General features: G+C 43.1%; 2 protein-coding genes across 3 annotated transcripts in view; both read left to right on the top strand.

The window, feature by feature from the left end:
* The window catches only part of caap1 (caspase activity and apoptosis inhibitor 1), a 228,911-nt gene that overhangs the window by 152,996 nt on the left and 54,057 nt on the right, over positions 1-21,858 (top strand). The window lies entirely within an intron of this gene.
* Positions 1-21,858, top strand: part of LOC306980995 (phospholipid-transporting ATPase ABCA1) — a gene marked incomplete at its 3' end in the record, with an annotated part of 176,433 nt that overhangs the window by 149,119 nt on the left and 5,456 nt on the right. Inside the window, exons 46-47 of the mRNA XM_079580541.1 lie at positions 2,578-2,681; positions 5,156-5,248. Coding sequence (XP_079436667.1) covers positions 2,578-2,681; positions 5,156-5,248 — 197 coding nt within the window. The remainder of the gene's footprint in view (positions 1-2,577; positions 2,682-5,155; positions 5,249-21,858) is intronic.

Raw genomic sequence — 21,858 nt, 5'->3', positions numbered from 1 at the left:
ATGGCAAATCCCCAGCTCCTCAAGGGATTACAAAAGCATTACTTGAAGATGAGAAGCGTGCCTATTTCAGGGTCAGCCACAGGCCGGGTTTTAATTCTTTTTACGAGGAACTAATTTCTTTTGAAAAATGTAAGGCACATAGCTCTGTGTTTGCCCATATTAAAGTTCTGTTCATCTGAACTTAAAAGAGAAGGCGAGGGCCCATCTCACAGATGGAAGATTAATGGAGGCATGACTCAGAATTAACTACATCATATGCTTTCAAGAAAAGCACTTCAGATTGTGTTTATAACTAATCTGGCCTCAATTTCAGGTTAAAAACTTGATTTACATAAAGATGAATGATTAGTTTTCCATTGTCGCTTTCTGAGCACTTTGATGAAATAGTTTATGGACAATTGCTGAGATACACAGACACTTTGTAAGATATTTACTTCTGCTATTAAAAAAAATCCCAAACCCCTGAACTGGAAAAACATTGGATCAAGCTGCAGTTCTTCTTTACAGGTTCTTAGAATTCTGTATGAGTGCTTCTGTTTAGTTGCAATACCAAAAGTTGCCCAAGATTAGAGAAAAAAAAGGCACACGCTGCATCTCATTTTCCATAAGCAGACCATCAAGATTCGTGTTCACGGACCCACTTTGTTGCAATGTTTGCCCAAACCTCTAAACTCCCCCTTTGTGCGTGTGATACAAGAGCTGAGGGAGTGCACTATTGGAGCCGCCTGTATTTACTGGAGTGTGCCAGGCCGCTCTCACTCTGCGGCAGTGGGATAATGTGTTGTCACTTTGTGTGTCAGTTTGAGTATTGTGCTCTGGCCCGGAGAGGCCCAAGCAGCCTTCAGGCAGTGCCGCGCCGGCTCTGCACTGGGACACTTTGGGCACGGTGGTGACGGTGAAAAAATAGCCCGTGGGATTTGTAGGAGTCTGCTGCGGAGGGGGAAGAGGAGCAGAGAACCGGCCAATGGACTGAGTACTGTCATTCTCTAATCGGCCACGGACAGACTGGCCCCAAGGACGGACGGAAGAAGAATGTCACCAAAGTGTCTGTCTGGGTCCTCTGCGGAGACTGCTGAAAATGGCTTACAGTTTTATGGGCAAATTCTTGTTCTGGGCCGTGGAGTTTTTAATAACAAATTGATTTAATTACAGAGTAAGATGTTGCTTGCTATTTCACAGCTATGGTTTTGCAAACATCCCGACTGTATAATTGCTCATTTTAATGAAGATAAATCTAGATTCATATACAAAATTTTATCAAAAACATCAAGACACTACTTCATACACCGAAAATACATACCGTATTTTCTGGAATATAAGTCGCACCGGCCAAAAAATGCATAATGAAGAAGAAAAAAACATATAGAAGTTGCTCCGAAGTATAAGTCGCACCAGCCTTGGCAACTACCTGGGCACTGAGGCGTAACTGTAATGTTTAACAAGCCTCTCCCGGCATCACGTTGTTCAAGCACCCATTTATGGACTTGTTCATTCTAGCTGTGGTCATCTAGCTTTTAGCCCGAGATTAGCTTTTTTTGTTTTCTTCATTGCAGTAAGAGTAACCTCCGCTTTTCGCCAGTCCCTCACAAGTTTCTCGCTCACTCCAAATTTTCTTTCTGCTGCTCGATTACTGTTTTTTAGATCTTCAGTGGTACAAGAGTAGCAGATACTGGTACGCAAGCCTAGAGCGCCCTCTAGTAGCTGCCAGTGTGAAAATAACACACATGTGAAGTCACACCTGAGTAGGGCTGGGTTTCGTTATTTTTTTTTCGATACCGGTATTTTAACGATACTTGGTTTTCAATACCGATACCTGAACGATACTTTTTTCGATACCTATACTAAATTATTTGTCATTTAGAACCATAAAACAGATGAATAATGTTAATTCATTCCTTTTCCTTTTCCATTTTTGTCTTTTGTCTTTTTTTTTTTTAGGGTATTTTTTTTTTCTATTTTTTTTTTTTCATGTTTTCCCACAATTTCCCCAAAATGTTCAATTTCTTCCTAATTGGGGGGGACCCAATTGTTTTGATTTTATTCCACATTATTTTTCTTTTTTTTTATTCCCTACGTTTTTCCCATATTTCACCAAATATTTTCCCATATTTTTCATTATTTTTTTCTATGCCTTTCACTTTTTTTTCTTTTAAATTCGGATGACCAACAGCCTCAAAATTTGAATATAAAGATTTTATATTTCTTTTCAGTACCTAAACCTCCTTTTTCGATACCATACTGGTATCGTTTAACAGTACCCAGCCCTGCACCTGAGTATATATAAGTCAAACTATGAAAGAAAGTGTGACTTATAGTTTGGAAAATACGGTAAGGATCCAGAATGATAGCAATATTTAATCTGTTTTGTTACTTATCTGGTCATTTTCTGGGAAGTTAGTGTTTGAATAACAGGCTCTTTCTTGTGAAGAATCCTGAAAAACTTAGCATGGATTTAGAAACAAACATCACAACAGTCAAAGCTACAAATAAAAAAAGTAAACTAAATAACCCTCAGCAAAACTTGACATTGTTGACAAAGAAAGAAAAAAGTTGAGTATTGTTGTTTTGTTTTTGCAGGACGAGCCCACAACAGGAATGGACCCTAAAGCCCGCCGCTTCCTTTGGGACTGTATACTTAGTGTTATTAAGGAGGGACGCTCGGTCATCCTCACTTCTCACAGGTATTTATTGTTTTTATTACCGCTCCACGAGTGCGCTAAGTTGTGGCCAGACTCTATTGAAAGAGAAGGAACAAAACAGCCCGGGTTGTGAGCAGCACATTTAGTGATTATAATTGATTTGGTTTTCCGCTTTAGCTCAGAGGTATTGTTTCCTGTGTGGCAGGTAATATTGGCAGCCACAAGCTCACTGGCTGCTATAAAGATTTCATGAAGCACAAGGGCGTATTGACTGACGGGAGCTTATTCTTTTCTAAAACAGACCGTGTCGATAAGTTTGCTGCAGCCTTTTCATTATCAAGACTTCCCGGAGCACACTGAAGTTGTCTTAAGTTGCGTGGCTGACTATTTCTCTGAGAAAATATATGCCGGTTTTTACTCAAAGCTCACTGCAAGTCAATAGGGAACATTTAACACTTTCTGTGTAACTTTATTTTGTAACCTTCCCAGAGAAGGTTGGTTCATCTAAATGGTTAAGGAGTTTGCAAAAAGTTATAGTTAGATTTTCAGGGAAAGTTAGCTAGGTGTTATGGGGGAAACGGTTTGAGGCAGTGTGGTGTTGTATTGTAGCGTTCACAATGATGCAAATTATCAAAATGGGAGGGAGGTTTACTTTAGAGTCAAGTGCAATATATGGCTATTTTAAATTATTTTGTTGTAACTGTGAACAAAAGGGGCACTTTGTTTTGTCGCTGTTCAAGAAGATCTCTCTTATCAATATCTATTTATTATCATTCATGCTTTGCTTAAAGGTCCTAGGTTGATAATTCTACAGACTTTATTGTTCCCTGGTTAGAATTAAAGTAAGTCTCCTTAATTAACGAGCCCACAAAACGCCAAGACCTATCCCATGCTGGCACCGGAGACTGAGGTCCTTTACACAATCTTAAAACAATGCCTTATTACCATTATGTCATAAAATATTATTAATGGAGGTACAGCAATTCTGGTGAAGATGTCTGGCCACTTTACATTCTTGTGGGAGCTCAGTTACAGACCTTAAAGGGATATTTCAGGATTTTTGACATAGGAACTCATTTCCTAGTGTTGTTGATTTCTGGAGATATATATATTTTTAAATTCATGCAGTCCTTATAGTTGAAGAGTTTTGTGATGCTAGGCTAGTGCATGTCTATGGTAACTAGTAGCCTGCATTAAAAACAGTCTGACCCAAGCACAGTGCACCTGAGGCACTTATAACACCAGACTACCGATATAAATGTCTGTGTTGACTGAATAATTTTTGAAATATAACCATTTTGCATGTAAAAGAACTTTTATTTGAGCAGCATCAGCTTTCTGGTTGTAAGCTACACAGGGCGGAGTGATCTGCTTACCGGATCTACTGTAGTTTGTTTACCTGCGGCCGGTATTATTACACGTGGAATTCACAAAAGAGCTTTCTACATATCAGATTTGGCAACGTTTGGAGGACTACCCGATGATTTTGAAGAGGTTTTTAATGCTGGCTACTAGTTACCATAGACATGCGCTAGCCTAGCACTAGCCTAGCACCACTAAACTCTTCAAATATAAGGACTGCATGAATTAAAACCTCCAAAAATCAACAACACTCTGGATAACTAGGAAATAAGACCCTATGCCAAACGGTAAAAAGACCCATTTCGCCATATTTTGTCTAAAATGGTTCAAAGTCAGATATAGTCTCTTTAAAGAGGTCTGAATCAAGAAATGTCCAGCTGAATCGATTCATCGGACTTTGTTTATGGACCGTTGAGCACCACCCCATGACATCGACACATGCAACAGAGCGTTTTGAACTTTTTGTGTAGAAGCAACAGACCCGGACATGCATGAATGAAAACACAAGTCAAGGTTTGTTTTTATTCATGAGGGAACAACATTATGACATGGGTAGCTTCTTAAAAAGTGTTTATATTTTTGTAAAGCTGCTCTTCGGGCCTTAGGCGGTGCGCACTCTGGACAGTGGCCAGCGAGACACATACATAGACTCTCCGATCCAGACGCTAAATAATTCATATCTCAAATTTGGTGTTGGTACTGAATCATGTGCACCCCTGGCAGTGGATGTGAATAATCTTATTTTCTTTTGGAATACATTACCCTTGTTACATGTGCTGCCTTCAGGAGAAATAAAAAAGGCTGCGTTGTTGTGGGCGGCCCATGCTGCGTCCAATGGTTCATGGCACGACCAGGTGGTACTGTTTTGTTAAGTGGCACATTCTGCCGGTTTTACAAAGTCATAATCCTAATTGTGCCATTCCTCAGAAAGGCTTCACAGGTTCTCGGCTCGGCTACAAATGATCCCCGCTCCGGCCCAAAAAATGAAGAGATAATAAGAGCTACAGATGGCCCCTTCCTTTCTGCGTAATTAACAGATTAGTCGTCCATTTGCAGAGTCAAAGTAGACCTGTAAAAATAGTCCTGTGTTAACTGAGGTCTGTTTGCTGAAGCGCTTTATGTCTGCTATAACAACATTTTTGTTTTTCTGACAGTATGGAGGAGTGCGAGGCGTTATGCACACGCATGGCCATCATGGTGAATGGACGCTTCAAGTGCCTGGGGAGCATACAGCATCTGAAGAACAGGTAAGAGCGCTTGCTTTCTGAGTGCGTAATGCAACAAAAGAGATCCCTAAACTGGTTTAAATAAAGATCAACAAACCCCCGCACGAAGCAGCTGGTTCCTTTTCGAGCGCTGTTGTAAGCTTTAACTCACTGCTGTGTGAAAGAAAAGGCTGAACCAACTCATAAACAAAAAAGGACTAACCATCTAACAATCCACTGTATCTATCATGCTTTCTAATATTGCAAAATGATGTTTGTTTTTGGGGTGAATGCCTTTTAGAGCTTGTATGATTGTGGCCCAGAGCTATTTATGTTCACTTGTGGGTGAATCGTAAGCCGTAAGTGATTGAGGTCTGGACTATTGACTTTACGGTCTCCTTCCAGGACAGACAGTTGATGTCCGTGATAGACCACTTGCCTTTGTCCGTTAGCTTCAAAGATGTGCCCCTTCTGCCACAGCAATAGATTGATTGGTCTGGAATTGAATGTAGTTAGTCTGTATCAAGGTCAATACCTAAAACCCAGTGTCAGTCTCAATTAGTTGGTCAATGGCTCGGTTTCCCCACCTGTTATGGAGCCAGGGAAACCAGAGCACCCGGGAGGACCTGCAAACTCTGCACAGAAATGCCCAGGAAGAGCTGTAACTACTACGCCCACCTTACCCCACCTTAACCGCATGGATGTTTGGCTTCACCCAAATCTAAAAGCTTCTCATTTGAAAGCTAAGACGTACAAGACTGATCCAAACTTATTTTTGTCACGTTTTTGTCGTATTTTCAGCCTTTTTTTTTGTCATGTTTTCATTGTGTTTCTGTTTACAGCCTATAAGCCGGTATAATGCCTCATTTGAAAGCTAAGTGGTGGACGGCAGGTCGCTGGTCAATTTGTAGATGATGGAAATGTTCTGCGAGATAGGTTGAGGAGCTCTGTCACCCAGGTGGAGCTCAAAGTAGAGTCGCTGCTCCTTCATGTCGAAAAGGAGCCAGCTGAGGTGGCTCGGGCATCCGATTTGGACGGCTCCTGTTTGCCTGCCTCGGGAGGTGTTCCAGGCGTGTTCTATTGGGAGGAGGCCTCGGGATAGACCCAGGACACGCTGGAGGGACTATGTCTCTGTGTCCTGGTGTCGCCTCGGGGTCCCCCCAAAACAGCTGGAGGAGGTGTGTCTGGGAATCTCTGCTATTGAAGCGGGAGAAAACGGATGGATGGAAATGTTTTGCATGATACCATACTAACCCCTAGTTTAGCGTTCAGCCTTGAAGTATAACAGTTTTTACCACCACATTCAAGCTGCTTAAAACAGGGCAACTTTTATAATGCCTGATACATTTCCGTGTTAGTTTTGCTTACACATTGGATTTCACTTAATGGACCCAGTTAAGGCTTATTTATTAGCCAAAGATTGTCCCGGGGCGATCTCATCAATACAGCGGTATCGATCCCATATGCTGACTGATCAATTTATAAGGCAAATGTGCTAGCGTCGGTCTGTTGGGTCGCAGATTAGCGGCCCCAACATATCGCAATTACCTTCCATTTTCTTTGTAGACCTATAAATTCTCTTCCATCCATCCACATCCTCCCACATAGCATTAGTCGGGCTTCTCCATGTCACCCCCCCCACCCCCTCCTCTGCAATATTCATTGGACATTTCCCAAGGCCGGGGCACTCACGCCGGTCGCCCCACACGCGTTACATCGAGGCCGATCCATTACCCGAGGTACGGTGCGCTGACACTATTAGCACTCCATTGTGTGATCACCCCACCCCCGCATGGAAGGGCGTTTTGCACACACGCAGAAGAGCTTGAACGCGGGGGTGGAGGGAGAGATCGATACACCTGGGATGAGGGGTGGGGCGGACCATTTTTCAAGTGCAGCGAGGGGATTAGGGGAGAGGCCTGCATCGGCAAAGTCGGGGCAATAGTGTCAAGGGTATGTCCAATCAGGAGTGGTAATGTCCTATCATCGATGGGGCTGTTGGAGCGCTGGTTTCCAGGCGCACTCACGCCATGTACCGCCTCAGAAAATATCAGGGGGTGAAACTGAAGGGAAAAATAAAATCAGGACAAACCACAGCCAAATAAGACCAAACCAAGACTAACTCTCAAACCCTCAGTGCGTCACATTGTGAACCACTGTTGCTCAAAAGCACTGCAGCGATTACAGATTTGTAGATAGCAGCTCCAAACACGTGTGGGAGTTTAGAACGGGGCAGGGCGTGCGCGAAAGAGCGATGGAGCAATCCGTCCCTCACAGACGTTTGGGTAATTGACAGATTCTGCGTGTCGATTACATCCTGTCTGCTGGGGGAGATCCAGGACTGTGTAAATAATTTATAAAACCATCAAGGGGGGGGGAATTAAATAGGAGCAGGGGGATGGGGCGTGAAAAGGGTTAAAACGTGTCCTACTTGACTCAACATGCTATCAGGTGAAAAGGAACTTCACAAGGCGGTAATGGGGAAGCCAGATAAGCGCGGCATCAACACAGATTCGTCTACGGCACTTCTTTTAGATCTCGATTTACACGGCGACGAAATGCTATCTTTCAGCTCTCGCCACGCAGTGAATAATTTCTAATTAAGCGTCCCTATCTCCGCCGCGCTCAGTGTAATTAATGTTTCATGAGGTGTGGGACCCTGTTAATGACTGAAAAGGCAATTAAGGACTGCCGTCTCTGTTTTCCTTTCTTGTCACTTTCTTTTTGCGTGTTTGTGCAGCGACTCTTGTGTTGATGGTAAAAATGGATTGGAAGGCAAAAATGTGTTTACAAAAATGACACAATCGTAATCAAAAGACACCTCCAAAAGCTTATTAGAAATAGCAAATGGCAAGGAAGTAAGATCTCAGTAGCAATATATATTGGTTAATAAATCACATACCGGTGTGGAGCAGAAAAAGGGTTAATCAGCTATTGTTGCCTGGGGGGGCCTGAGTCAACACCAAAGACTGTTACTTGGTTGTCCCACGTCAAATAATTAATAATGATAAATGTACTAGTTTTGCTCAAAGAGTATGTAAGTATGTGCACCATTGTGGGCCACCCTGAAACTGGAGTACTGCTTCGGTGCTCCTCTGAAACGGTGCACCCCCTCCTGGGTTTGTCCCTGTTTCAGAGCGTGGTGTCCCTCATTGGTCAGCTCCTCCACCCCGTCCTTCCTCCGCAGCTCCCTCCGCTCCCTCTGCTTCAGAATAGCACCATCACCATCTTCTAGGAAGAGCGTAGCAGATGAGTATAATCTGTGAACGAACATTAGTAGTTGTAGGGTTAGAAGGCTTGTGTTGCTTAGCTGCGAGTCTTGCCCGGATACCTCGTCGTTTGTCCCTTTTTTGTTTCCTGTAGTGCCTCTTGTGACGCCTCCACTGTGCTGCAGGTGTGGGGGGCTTTTGGTGCCTCTTCAGTTTTTCAGAAGAAGGCATTTGTAGGTCTCTAATGTCTGTCGCTCATAAGCTAGCTGTTTGTTTACTTCAGAAAAGAACTGGGTCCTTTATGGCTAGTCCACTGATCCTCACAAAAACACAGCCATGTCCAAAAGTATCCAGTAAAATGATGTGGAGACAACACAGAAACTACAAATGCAGTTCACAGAAAAAGGCAAAATGTGCTGCTGTACCAAGAGAGAGGGAGGTTGCTTGTATCCCCCAGAACATTGAAAGGTTCCCAGCTCTATTTATGAGTGAAGTTAAATAAACTATTATGTAATGCAGTGTTTCCTAAACTTTCTTCCTTGAAGCCTCTCTTGTATGTGTTAGCGTCAGGCCGAGCACCTCCCCAGTCCAAAAACATGGCTCACACAAATGCATCAAACATACAAATAATGGCTAATAAGCACTGACATCAACTGAAATGGAAGTGTTTTCTGCGCATGGACCCTCTTCTCAGTCGTATGTGTTTTCAGTCATTTCATTTGTTCCAATAATGTCTGAAACTACTTTTGAGTAAGTTTTTGTTTAATTTTTCTGGTGTGTTTTAATTTAATTTAACTTCTTTCTGCATAAACATAACCAATAAATGAACCTACAGATGCTTCCAACATAACTGCCTAGTTTTAATATGTCCCATTATGGTTGAAGCTCTTATAATTGCCTTCATTTCAAAGCGCTTGGTTGAAACAGCATCAACAGTCGTAGTAAATGAATCAGTGCAGCCGACATTCTGTAAGACCTCCATGCCATTTTATTCTTTTAATGTTTAATATAGCAGGGATTACCATACATTTGAAGCATAGATATTTATTACGTTTGTAGCATTCACATAAAAATATATTTCCCTACAGTAAGCCTATCCACACACACACACACACACACACACACAAGCTCCACTTTTGCCGAAGAATTCCATCAGTCTTTGAAGTGGGGGATGCTGCAATTGTCGCGCCGCATGTTCGGCTGACCCGCTCCTCTCCGGCTGTGCACTTTCCCCTCAACATCTTCATCTCTTTTTCATCACAGGACGTCCCGACTCGGCTCTGAGCCCCTCCACATGCGCCGCAGCCTTCACGTCCCGACCCCCTACAGCTCACAACCCCTTTTTTTTTTTTTTTCTTGCAATCACCCCCCCCTCTCCCTCCATATTCCGCTTTATTTATTCCTCCCACCGCTTCTCTCTCTGGTGGCTCTAACACACTTCCAGCCCCGGCCGTTCCAAGCGCTTGTTAGCAGTGCCCCCTTTAGTTCGCCGCCTGACCCAGTCTTTATCACCCCCGCGCCCCTTCTGCCACTTTTAACAGGCCGGCCTCTGTGTATCAATCACGGCCAAATGAGCCAAAATAGGCTGTTTAAACCACTGGAGAGGACAGTTTTATGGGCAATAAAGGTGGTGGTTTTCAGCAGAGAGGAGAATCTTAAACCCCCGCCACCAAATTGAATTGTATCGGTCAAAATGGCTACCCTGCCTTTAATGTGTGAGCACACTTAATTCTATATTCTACCTTTAGGCTTGTGAAAACACACTGCTAGCTTTCTCAATGTTTTAGCGCATTTCACTAGCTATGCAATTTCATTAGTAAAATCAATAAAACATTGAAAAAGTGTTTTTCTCTGAGTAAAAAATTGAATTGACTCTTTTATTCCTTTTTAAGGTCAATAAAGTCATATTTTACTGTCATGATATTACGGATCAATTATCAATTATATTGCTATTGATAAACCCTTGGATAAACATGTAACAAAGATCACTGGACTTTTCTACAGTAAATATCCTTGGGTATAAGACAGGTTTTAGGTTTCATTTATGTAAACAACTCACATTAAAGTGACTAGATCCATTTGGGCATTTTATATTCAGTACTGCCACCTCAGGTCTTACGCGTAACTGCAGATTTTATAGGCTATTAAGCTCGTGCATGAGGCACTTCGGACCGAATTAACAACTTTTTGAGTGACAGTGCAGGATTTTAGCGGCAGTTGTGGTGAACAGGTCTGGGCTCATTCTACAACTTAGGACATTGCTGGAACATGTGGGGGAGGAAAATACATAATTTTAGCATTTTTAAACTCTGTCCCTTTAAGTGATCTGAACATTATTAATGTTAGATCAGTTATTTCTTGAACTAAAATACACTTGGCTTCAGCAGTATTCGATTTTATTTTATTAGGCTTCTTGACCCAGCTTTGATTAGTTTCCTTAGCATACTGATGCTAACCGCGGCATTTTGCGCAGCGCTCAAAAATGCGGAGGTGCGGAGGTTTAGACTAACTCAGCGATTGAATTCTCCAGGTTCTTAGCTTCACAATGACATACAGTATACCCATATTCACTTAGGTTTAGGTGGTAAAAGTTGTATTTTTAAGGCGTAAGGTTGAGAGCCAAAACTGGCATCGGTTCGGTATTGCAGTGGTTCTCAACCTGGGGGTCGGGACCCCCAAGGGGGTCGCGAGACAAATTTGGGGGGTCGCCAGATCCTTTAGATAAAATATACATATTTTCATTAGCATATAATCAAATGTTTTATTGTAGCATGTGTTTGCTACTCTACCAGAGTACCATTATTTGATCATAGTTTGATGAATTTTATTTCATTTGTTTTTTTCTTTGTTTTTTAAGAATTATGAAGGCTAATGTTCCTATTTTTCACGGTAAAACCCGTGCGGGGGGTCACAAACCCCTTTACCTGTTATAATGGGGGTCGTGGCTCCAAAAGGTTGAGAACCACTGCGGTATTGAATATTTGTAGCCAATGCCCGATATCGTATTTTTTTCAGTAGTGGCTCCGATATCCGATACCAGTATTGTATCGGTACATCCCTAATAAAAAACTATTGTTGGTTTTATCTGGATTCATCTTCAGTATCCAAAAAAGAACAGAGTATAATTTTTCATTTTCTTTCTTTTTATTTTGTGGTTTATTTGTTCGGGACATGCTAATGATTGTATTCATGGGCTCATTTCCATCCGTGTTCCCACGAACACACTCTGTTTCATGGTAGCCTGTCGCACATGATTGTAGTGGTAGGGGAAACCAGAGCAACCGGAAGAAACCTCTGCAAACAGGGGAGAATGTGTAGACTTCAGACTGACATGCTGACAAGGGCATCTGTCATAACAATGTCCGTATTCAGATCATGCATAGGTTCCGGATGCAACCGTAGAATTTATGCCACAATGCATTTATCACACTCTACTCAGAAAAAATTCATCTTCGCTTGTTTAAATAATTTTGAAAACCAGCGTAAGTATTATTTTTTCCCCCATGTAATCATATTCCCCACATTCCGCTGTTTCTCGAAGTTGGAAAACATTGAGCACTGTTCCTTTAATCATCTCTTACTTCTGCTCATAACAAGCCTCTCTTTACCTGTCGTGGTTCGGCCCCATTCAAATCAATCATGGATTTTGCGAGTGGCTGACAAAAAAAATATCACCGTAAAAAGTGGATAAGGTTGTAAATAGCACTTTAATACAGCGGCGCGGCTACGTGCGAGCTCCCGGGCGCTAAGCAAACCCAAATGAAGTGCGGGAGCCAATAAAAGAAGCTTCAAAGCTCCCTATAATCTTGTCAGTTAGCAAGGACACCTACTAGCCCGTTTTTTCAGATTGATGTCGTTCATATCCCGGCAGCCCTGAGTCTTATTTTCTCCCTTCTTAAAGTGCGCCATGTTATAAAAGCGGGCTCCAAAGTGCCTTTAATGCATTAAGGCAATGTGGTGTGAGAGCTGGAAGAGTTTTTTTTTTTACAAGACTGTTGTCAAAAAGTTTGGATCAGTCCCTTGAAGTTGACAGGGCAAGTCCAATAAAGTGCAACTCAGCAGCAGCAGCAGCAGTGCAGGTAGCTTTAAGTAAATACTGTAGATGACTATGTTTGTGTGTCAGTGGTGAAGATGAATGGTTGTAAAATGTACTTTAAACAGGATCACTGTGGATGTTAGTTGTTTACCTTCTGACTGTACGGGGTTCCAGACAAACCTTTTATGAGAGGAAAAAAGACTTTATCAGAACCATGACTTCAACTGAACTTTTGCATATATTGAGTAACTGTGGCCTTTTATTGAAGACCGTGTTAAGACTCACGATTAGTGTGGCTGATGGGAGTGAGGCGGTTGGAGTCGGCTGAGTGGAAGATGGTGGGTGGGTTGGTGTCGTTGCAGGAGCTCGGTGAGGTGGGGCGGGGCCAGGTTATGGAGGGATTTGTGAGGTGAGGAGGAGGAGCTTGTATTGAATGCGATATTGAACGGGGAGCCAGTGGAGCTGTTGGAGGACGGGGGTGATGTGTTCTCTGGACCGGGTGTGGGTGAGGAGGCGGGCAGCAGAGTTCTGGATGTATTGCAGTTTTGAGCTTTGACGTTCGCTCAATGTCATTTTGTTTTGTTTTCGTTTTTTATGGAAGGAAAACGTGCAGTTACAATAAAAAAGATGGCTGCACCAGATTTAGCACTATGCTAATTTCCATCCGTAGTCCTATTTGTGCATGATTTCCTCACGTAGCATTCTCACATCTACGTATCAGATTTGGGGCCCTAATATAGCAACACACGCTCATTCAATTGGTAAACCTGATGTACAAACTTCTTTGTGACCAAATGAGAGATAAAAAGGCGACGGGACTCTCTGAGAACACAATTCACACGCTCCCAGAGACTGCCGCCGCACGGTGTTTGAACAGGGACAAGGGATAACTCACAGCTAGACACGCATTGTAAACGTTCCACATAGAGCCATGACATCATGTACACACGCACTGTGCAGCTTTGGCGCTCGGTCTGGGGTTTGGGCTGCTCTTAGCAGGTGAGACGGGGGTAGACGAGAGGAAACCTGAGTAGACAAGTAGTCGCTCTGTGCCCTCAAACAGCATCAGGGTGTTTAATTGGTGTGAATCCACCTTCAGCAAAAGATGTGCAGATGTCTGTCTGATTGTGGCTTCTTAGGACAGGGCGATTGCATCCCCTATTATTGCCACAACAGTCATTTGATGATAAATATCGGAGCCTTTGTGGCCAATGTAAAACATAAGCCAAATACCGCATTAGAAACAGAATCCACATTATCAATCACATTATCTACTTTACATTCAGGTAGTTCCTATCTGACTAATCTATTTAGGGCACTTTTTTATTCTACTATTACTTATATACCAACAAATTGAGTTCTTCCTTTGTCATTAACAATATACCCTTCCTTATTAGTCTTAACGTATTACATTTTGCACGCATCTAGGTTATCATTCCTCATTACCACCCAAGCAAAAAGCGGCATCCGCATTAGTGCCCCTGTGGACTGCAGCAATCACACCGCAACTCAGAGTATTTTATTAGGTCGAAAATGAACTATGCACAGCCGCGACTTCCCCCGGTCATAACTTTTACAGGGCTGATGATGGCCTTCATGTTAGATTGCTTTTGGAACATAATATCGCACGCTAACGCCTTGTAAATATGGGCTGGCACTGCGGCAAAGAGGCAGCGCTAATCATTCAAAAGCATAGTTACTGTTTTATTTGGGCCCTGTTTGCCCAAGGACGCTAAGTAGAGTCTTAAAGGTGCAGTTATATCTAATGGACAGACTTGGGAGCTCAATGTGATTCTTGAAACTAATGAGTTTGTCAGGAGAACTGCTGATGCTGTTCAATGTCTGTTACATTGATGTCACTTGTCATGTGACTGTATTTGCTCTTTTCTTATTTGTTTTCTTGTCCTCATTGGCAAATCTCTGAATAATATGTGAGCACTTGAATCTTGGCTAATAATTGATTTCTGTGTGGATTGCAACTGTACGGTTTATGTATGGCGCACACAGAACAATCTCACTCTATATGTGGAGAAGACAAAGGAGATTGTTGTGGACTTTCGAAGATCCAGCATGCTGCTCTAACAATCAACGGTGCTGCAGTGGAGAGGGTGACCAGCACTGAGCGTGCACATCCTGGGCCATGTACGCTACATCACTGGTCAAGAAATGTAAGCAGCTTCTCTACTTTCTCCACAAGTTGAGAAGAGCCAGAGTCCCAGCCTCCATTATGTCCAACTTCTACAGAGGGACTATAGAAAGCATCCTCCAGCGCATCATGAGAGCAGTGGAGAAGATCTGCAGAGCCCCTCTCCCCTCCATTAAGGACATGTACTCCACCCGTCTCACCCGCAACGCCATCAGAATCACCAGGGACCCTACGCACCCATCACACAGTCTCTTCAAGGTAATGCCTTCAGGGAGGAGACTGTGGGCCAGGTCCAGCTTTATCCACCAGGCTAATAGGAGGCTGAACCCCCTCCCTTCCCTGTGCTTCCACCCGTCAACCCCCGCCCCAGACCAAGGACCTGAGAGATATTGATATGTCGATTCTGATGAAGCCCCTTATGAGAGACCAACAGGAACGGTTTGAATCCACCTGCAGGAGGAGCCATAAGGGGCTGGTGCAATATGATGTGGGCAGCTCCACGACCGGCAACCGAGAAGTTGAAGAAAATGCATGGATGGATTCTGATGAGAATTGACAATAATTCTTTTGAATTGAAATTAATCTTCAAGACGCTTTTAAGCCTCAGGAATCATGGTTTGTTCGCTTCCCAGTTGTGTTGCGACCCACCTCCACCCCATCTCCGCCTCTTCCGTCCACGGCTTCTCCCTGCTGGATCTTCACGGGTCTTCCATACCACCACCAGTGTCCAGGCTCAAGCTGTTCATCCATACTGACTTTCATACATCGATGTCTACTTCCGGGGTCTGATCGCCTAAACTAAAATACATAAAATCAATAAATCTTCCTAATCGCTGCTTTTGTCTGTTTGAGTCTATCCAGGTTGAATTGAATTCTGTTGCCACAGCTGCTTTTGGGCAAACAGACAGAAGCATGACTTCCAAATATGCCCCTGCAGCCCCTCGCACCACCAGTAACACAATCTCAGTCACATGGATTTAAAGCCGACAAGGTGAGAGAAAGGCCTTGCATTGTCAGAGTGCATTGCAGTAAAGATCGAAACAGCCGATCAGTAGATGGGTTTGTAAATGTCTTTGTACCGACAGCGATACTGCTGCCTAAATATCCAAAACACATTAGCATTCACAATAGTTAATACGGCTTCAGTGTATTCCCTGTTTGCAAAACAGTAATTTTCAGTTTTTGACGGTTGCAGTCCATCAATTTAGACTTCCAATTTGGAACATAATAACTACTTTTTATCTTTAATGTATTGAAATAGCCACTTCAGTGAGTAAAAAATGGCTTCTTCTGTGCATATAAACAAACCAAATTATGCTCCGCTTTCTCATTTTTAGTGGAAACAAGTTCACAAAGCGTTCAATAAAAGTCTATTCTCCGCTCGCTGCCGCTTATTGGCTGAAGTCCAATCTCTCCGCTCTTGATCCCGACGGGCAAATCCCACTTTTAAAGTCCCTGTGAGCCGCTCTCCACCCCCCCAGAAAAACCGACAAGTCATCTCTCATTCATAACCTGCTGAAGACTTCCTGCCTGATCAAAGCCGCTGGACCGCCCGGTGCGCTCTGTGACCTATTGCCCCGGTTAGCCTCTCCCCCATGGACACAAATACAAGAGTTTGGAAGCGGCGAGAGTGACCTTTCCGCGTTCTCTCAGATGTTTCGGAAGCCTGCCAAATAATTTTCTGCTTGCCACAGCCTTATCTGCGTCTGGCTCTTGTTTGTTTTAAATTTCATGGCAAGACACGAGCGAGGCGGGGGAGTCGTCGGACGTAGAGAGAATAATGAAAACGGAGAAAAGAAAGGGAACTTTACAATGCTGCTGAGTCGTTATATCGTATCTCTTTATGTAAAATATTATAAAAGGAGCAGTAGTGACTTTGTGGCACTGGCTTCACACATAAAACATTGAACAGTTTCTTCAAAGAGGGCATTGTTACCGGCTTACGAGCAATTGTTATTTTAGTTTGAATAATATATTGGATTCTGCACTTTGTTAAACTCGTCGAAGTGATTAATTTCAGAGTCAGTGACGGACAATAAAAGTAATTGTTTTAAACCGTCCATTTGCAAAAGCAATTTAATAAATCTGCTTTATTATTACATAGTGTTTTAGTGAAACAATAATGGAACAAAAAAAAGACTGGAACATGGTGATAGCAAATCACATAAATCTCTTTTATTTTATGTGCACATTTTCATTCAATTACGTCTTTTATAAAGCTGGACACAAAATGGGGATATGGACAAAGTGAAGTGTGGATTTCCTTGGATGTATTTGGTGTTATTTTGCCTTTTACAAAATTGACTATATCTTTTTTAGCCTTTCAACCCCCACCTGAACCAAGCTCATTTTCTCCAGTTTGGCTTTACCCACGTCTAAAAGAGTCTAAACAACAATGAAAATGAGGATGAAAACAAAAAAGTGACAACGTGCAATGAAAAAGTGACAAAAAAGCTGCAAAAGACCAACGAAAATGCGCTGAAAATGCAACAAAAAAAGAATAAAAAGCCAGAAAAAATGTGGTGGAAAAGTGATGAAAAAATAATGAAAAAAAGATGAAAAACCAACAATCAACAACAAAAACACAGCAACAATGCGTGGAAAAATATCTGTTTAAATCAGTTTCGTAAGTAAGTGCTTTATTTGTCATTGTACAAGCATACAACGAAATAGTGTTCAGGTGTTAGTCCTGAGCCGCTGCGACTGAACCGTGCCACCACTGTGGGTCAACCTGAGCATGTTCTTGGAGTTCGGGGAAACCGTAGCACCCGGAGGAAACCTGGCTGCCTTAAGTGCTCCTTTGATCCTCTGAAACGGTGCACCACCTCCTGGGTTTGTACCTGTTTCAGAGCGTGGTGTCCTGCACTGGTCAGCTCCACCTTCTTCTTCCTCTTCCCCCTGTGCAGCTCCCTCCGCTCCACAACAGTCTTTCACCATCTTCTGGGACGTGTTGGTTAATCTGTTTTATTCCCCTGTGAATGTTCATCAGTCAGAACGATAGAAGGCATGTGTGGCTTAGCTGTGAGTCTCGTCCGGGTACCTCCTCGTAGGTGTTAGCTTTCACATGAGGGGTTACCCTGGCCAGTAGGCGGTGAGCTCCAGTCGAGAAACTTTTAGACTTGGGTAAAACTGGACAAAATGCACTGGGTTATGTTGGGGGTTAAGAGGTTAAGGACAATAACTTTTAACATTGCATGAGAACTGTACCATGTGCTATAACAGTATATATATCCTCACACATACGTAGTTACCGATTCAATTTTGTTCAGCCATCTACTGTAGTATTTTACGCCTTTTTGCATTATCCCCATCTCTTTACTTTACTTTACAGCCTCCTACCTTTCCCCGCACCGCCAGGGTTTATTTGAGGAGAGCCCAAGACAGCAGCTAAATCAAAGCTGAAAGAACTCTGGCTGTTGTAAATACAGAATAAAAATGATGAATTTGAAAGGATGATATTTTCCCCAAAGTGACGCCCGGAGCCCGCGAGGAATGTAAGAAAATAAAATCGGTGTGAATGAATGGGGATAGGCTAATTGATAACTGCCAGCGACAAGCTACATTTCATTGCACACAGACGCCCCGAACCATAGCACCAAACAAGCATCCTCCTCTTATTGGATTTTTTTAAAAGGCCTTTTTTTTATTTATTTTTTTTACAACAGTGTTTTGCATTTTGGTCGTGCCTGGCAATCCTGAGGCGAGACATATTTCTTGCGCCGACAGCCATAATAAAACACCGAGGGGATTACAGTTACGGACTTGATTGGATGATGAATTAAGCGTGATGCGAGTTTGTGCTTTTTGTTTCCTTGATAGCAGACTGGGGGAATGGAATCAAAATGATAATAAACTGCCTCACACTGTGGGGGAAGCTTTGCTGGCCGCAGATGCTGTGTGTTGTTTCTGAGGAGATTAGGATTTGTGAAGGAAGGCGAGGCTCTGTTTCAAGATCGACGATGCATTTTGATTGCAGGATGGAAGGTCAAACGGCGTTGCGAGTTGCGTGGGAGCAGCTACATGACCTCTAAGTACAGGCAGTGCTGCTCTACTGGTATATGATTATAATGTCATTTAGTTTAAACTACATGTTAAAGCAGTACTAACTCATGCCCAGAGAGGCCGTAAGCGTCACTGCAAATGTCGTAGCATGTTACGGTTTTTTACTCATTTATTTTCCGTGAGAGTAAATACTACGCTGGCAGAAAAAACAAAGGGAGAGAACGATATTGCTCATCCAATTACACAATGGAGAGATTATTTTTCACTCAAATGTGGCTGTAAATACTGTTTAAATGGTGCTAGCCAACAGTTAGCTTTGCCCGTTAGCCTGTTAGCTTCTTCTTCGTGATTCCATTAGTGTGTATTGGTGGCCCCTACCTGGAGGCAGTGAAGTTGCAACTGTGGTTTTCTGGCCAGAGACACCGGGGGGAGATGAAAGACCCCCTAATCATCCCATTAACACTTGTATTACCCCCAGAGGGACTACGAAAGGGATACTAATGACCAGCTAGACACAGAAAATGCTGTTTTTGTAGTAGATAATCAAAGACTGGACTTGGATATGGATAAATGTCATATTTGGCTGCCTTTGGTCAACACCTCCATGGCGACGAGCTGGAGGCGTCCCACTCCCAGTAAAATGTTAGTTCTTAGGAGAGATGTGGCGCTCCCAGCACACACACGTTTGTTTTTTAGATCGTTTTCATCAGTAAAAATATCTATTCCATTTATTGGGGGAAATGATACGCGGTGTGGGTTTCAGGACTCATAAGCCATTTACAAACATGCACAATCAGATGGCTGCCAGACAGCTCATTTGAGAAGAGGTACTTATTTGTACACAGTCCTGCTGGTATTTCCCACCTGGAGGAGATCCTACCCTGGCCCTAGTGCTGAGTGTGGCTCAGGCGGCTGTTTGCCCAGAAAAAGGCGATGATCCGTGTGGCACAGCTGATGATTAGTGCGCAGAGCGTCTCTCTCTTTGTAGGGGAATGAGCACCTTGTAAAACTCGTGTGCCCCAACGTTTGTCCGCACTTCACTTTTCTCTGTGTTGTTCAAGTGGGCGCCTGTCCTTAGAGAGATCCACTCCCATGGACGGACAGGCTATAGAGACCCAGGGCCGATGGGAGTCCCTACGAAGACAGACCAAGATCACAGAACGTCCAGTCCTTGTTGGAGCTCCAGTTCCTCTTGTCCAAACCCTGTAGGCGGGGATCCTCCATTCGGACCGGGTTCCTCCGTTCAATCTAGGCAGGCACTTCACAGGGGACACCATGTGAATAGTAATGAATAGACTAAAAAGAAAACTTGTAGCATAATAGGACAAAGTCTGCAGCAAGAAGAACAAGAGGATAGTGCTCAGTCTACTGTACTTCCCACAGCAGTGTTTCTCCTAAGGCAGCTTTACTTCAGGCTGTGACCTAATCATAAGCTAATTCGAATTTAAGAATTGCAGTCTCTCTCATATGCATGTCATAGTTGTGTCCAAACATGAGTCGAGGTGAAAAAAATGAACTAAATTGTTTTGACTTAAAAATGGCTGTGTCTCTCAGCATTTGCATCCAGAGAGTTAACACTGGCAAAGTCCAAGGACGACTCGTCTCAATTAAAGCAACTGGGGGTGAATTTCAGCCTCTGCAAGTCATAGACGTAAGCAGTTCATATGAATGTCTCAATTACAGCCATTTTAAGCACTAACTGTATACATTATTTTAAAGCAGCGCTAATAGCTGGTTGTAACGAAGCATAACTGTTTAAAAGGGCAATCACACTTCCATACATTTCTGCTTTATACCACCCACAGAACACAATGTGTCTTCTAGCTAATGAAGTTTAATGTGTGTCCATTTCTAGATAGAGCCGAGCAGAGCAGCATTTCCCCAGAATCCCATGGTGCATCATCTCGGACAGCCCTGGCTGGGGGTTAGGGCTAGAGGGCGCACACCCAACGGAGCATTAATAAGCCTATTGTGGCAGGGCACCTGTAGCCGTTTGCACAATATCCACAGTACAAAGCGAGGCCTGCAGTTTCATGGGGATGCCTTTGATCACCCATACTGTGCAGCCCCTCGGGAGATAACAGGGAAGACATGCTTTCAGATCCTCCATTTTGGTTTGCGGCAGGTGGGAATATGGAAGGAAAGCAGGGGCGCGTTTCATCATGTCCCGCCGAAATGGGCTTGTCCTCGCGGAAAATAATGGTAAAGAGTGGCAGTGAATTGGAAAAATGGGCAAAAGATACAATAAAAGCATCTTGACCCATCTAGGTACAGTAGTTCAGGGGTAAATCCGTCATCAATTGAGTCATAAAGCCTTTAAATCTCACACTAGCAAAAATAATCTTCCTGCCTTCAGTTTTGGGAAAGTCCACACACACAGTTTATAAAGTCACTGATTGTGTCAGTCCTAAGCTTTGAGAAGTAGAAATGGTTGTGTTATGAACGTGGATCATTATAATTTTGGATCCACACATTGTGCCACAATATACAAGCTATATGTAATTATGTTTTTCTTGCTCTGAGGCCTTTTGGAAACTTTCAAATATGAACATTTCTCCGCATTAGAAACAATCCCACAAACAGCAGAAAATGAACCTTCGTGGCTGAGGTTATAAAAGAAATTCTTGGAAAACAAGCCTCCACTTCATTATTGACATGAGCTTGGTGCCATTAGCATTGTATGCGATGCCAAATTTGAATAAGGTTCAGACCTCTTGCAGCTAATGAGCCTTAAAATGATGCTCGTCTCCTAGTCACATCTGTGCTGCCTTAAAGGAGCGACTGCTTATTATGCACCTCTCATATAGCATCCTCCCTTATGCAAACTTAGACTATTTTTGCACGGTGACTCTTCATTTTGAAGTGTTTTAACTAAAGGGGACTGTGCTACCCATGGGGTCTATTCATTCTGTTTCTCAGCTGTGGCACATAGCTGCAGTAACTTCCTCCTCCTCCCAATGGGATGGAGTAGGCCTGTAGCTTATTCACCATATCTCTAATTGCCACTAAGGGAGGCTCCGGCACGCGTTGCATGTAGTGGTGCACGAGCCCACAATGGACATTTCATTGAGTAAATCCAACATTAGGGAATTAATTAGGCGGAAAACAATGGGTCATAAGAGTGCTAACGACAGAATAACAAGGCACGCGCGCCTATTTGGCGCTCAGCAGACATGCCGTACAGCTGGGAGGATGCAGAATGCTAATTAGCTTTACACTTAAGCTATGGCCTTGTTAGACAAAATATATACGGTGCAAA

The sequence above is a fragment of the Gobius niger genome (genome assembly GCF_951799975.1).
Source record: "Gobius niger genome assembly, chromosome: 21".
NCBI classification, from domain to species: Eukaryota; Metazoa; Chordata; class Actinopteri; order Gobiiformes; family Gobiidae; genus Gobius; species Gobius niger.
Note: the sequence above shows the minus strand (reverse complement) of the source record. Positions and strands in the feature narration are given on the sequence as shown.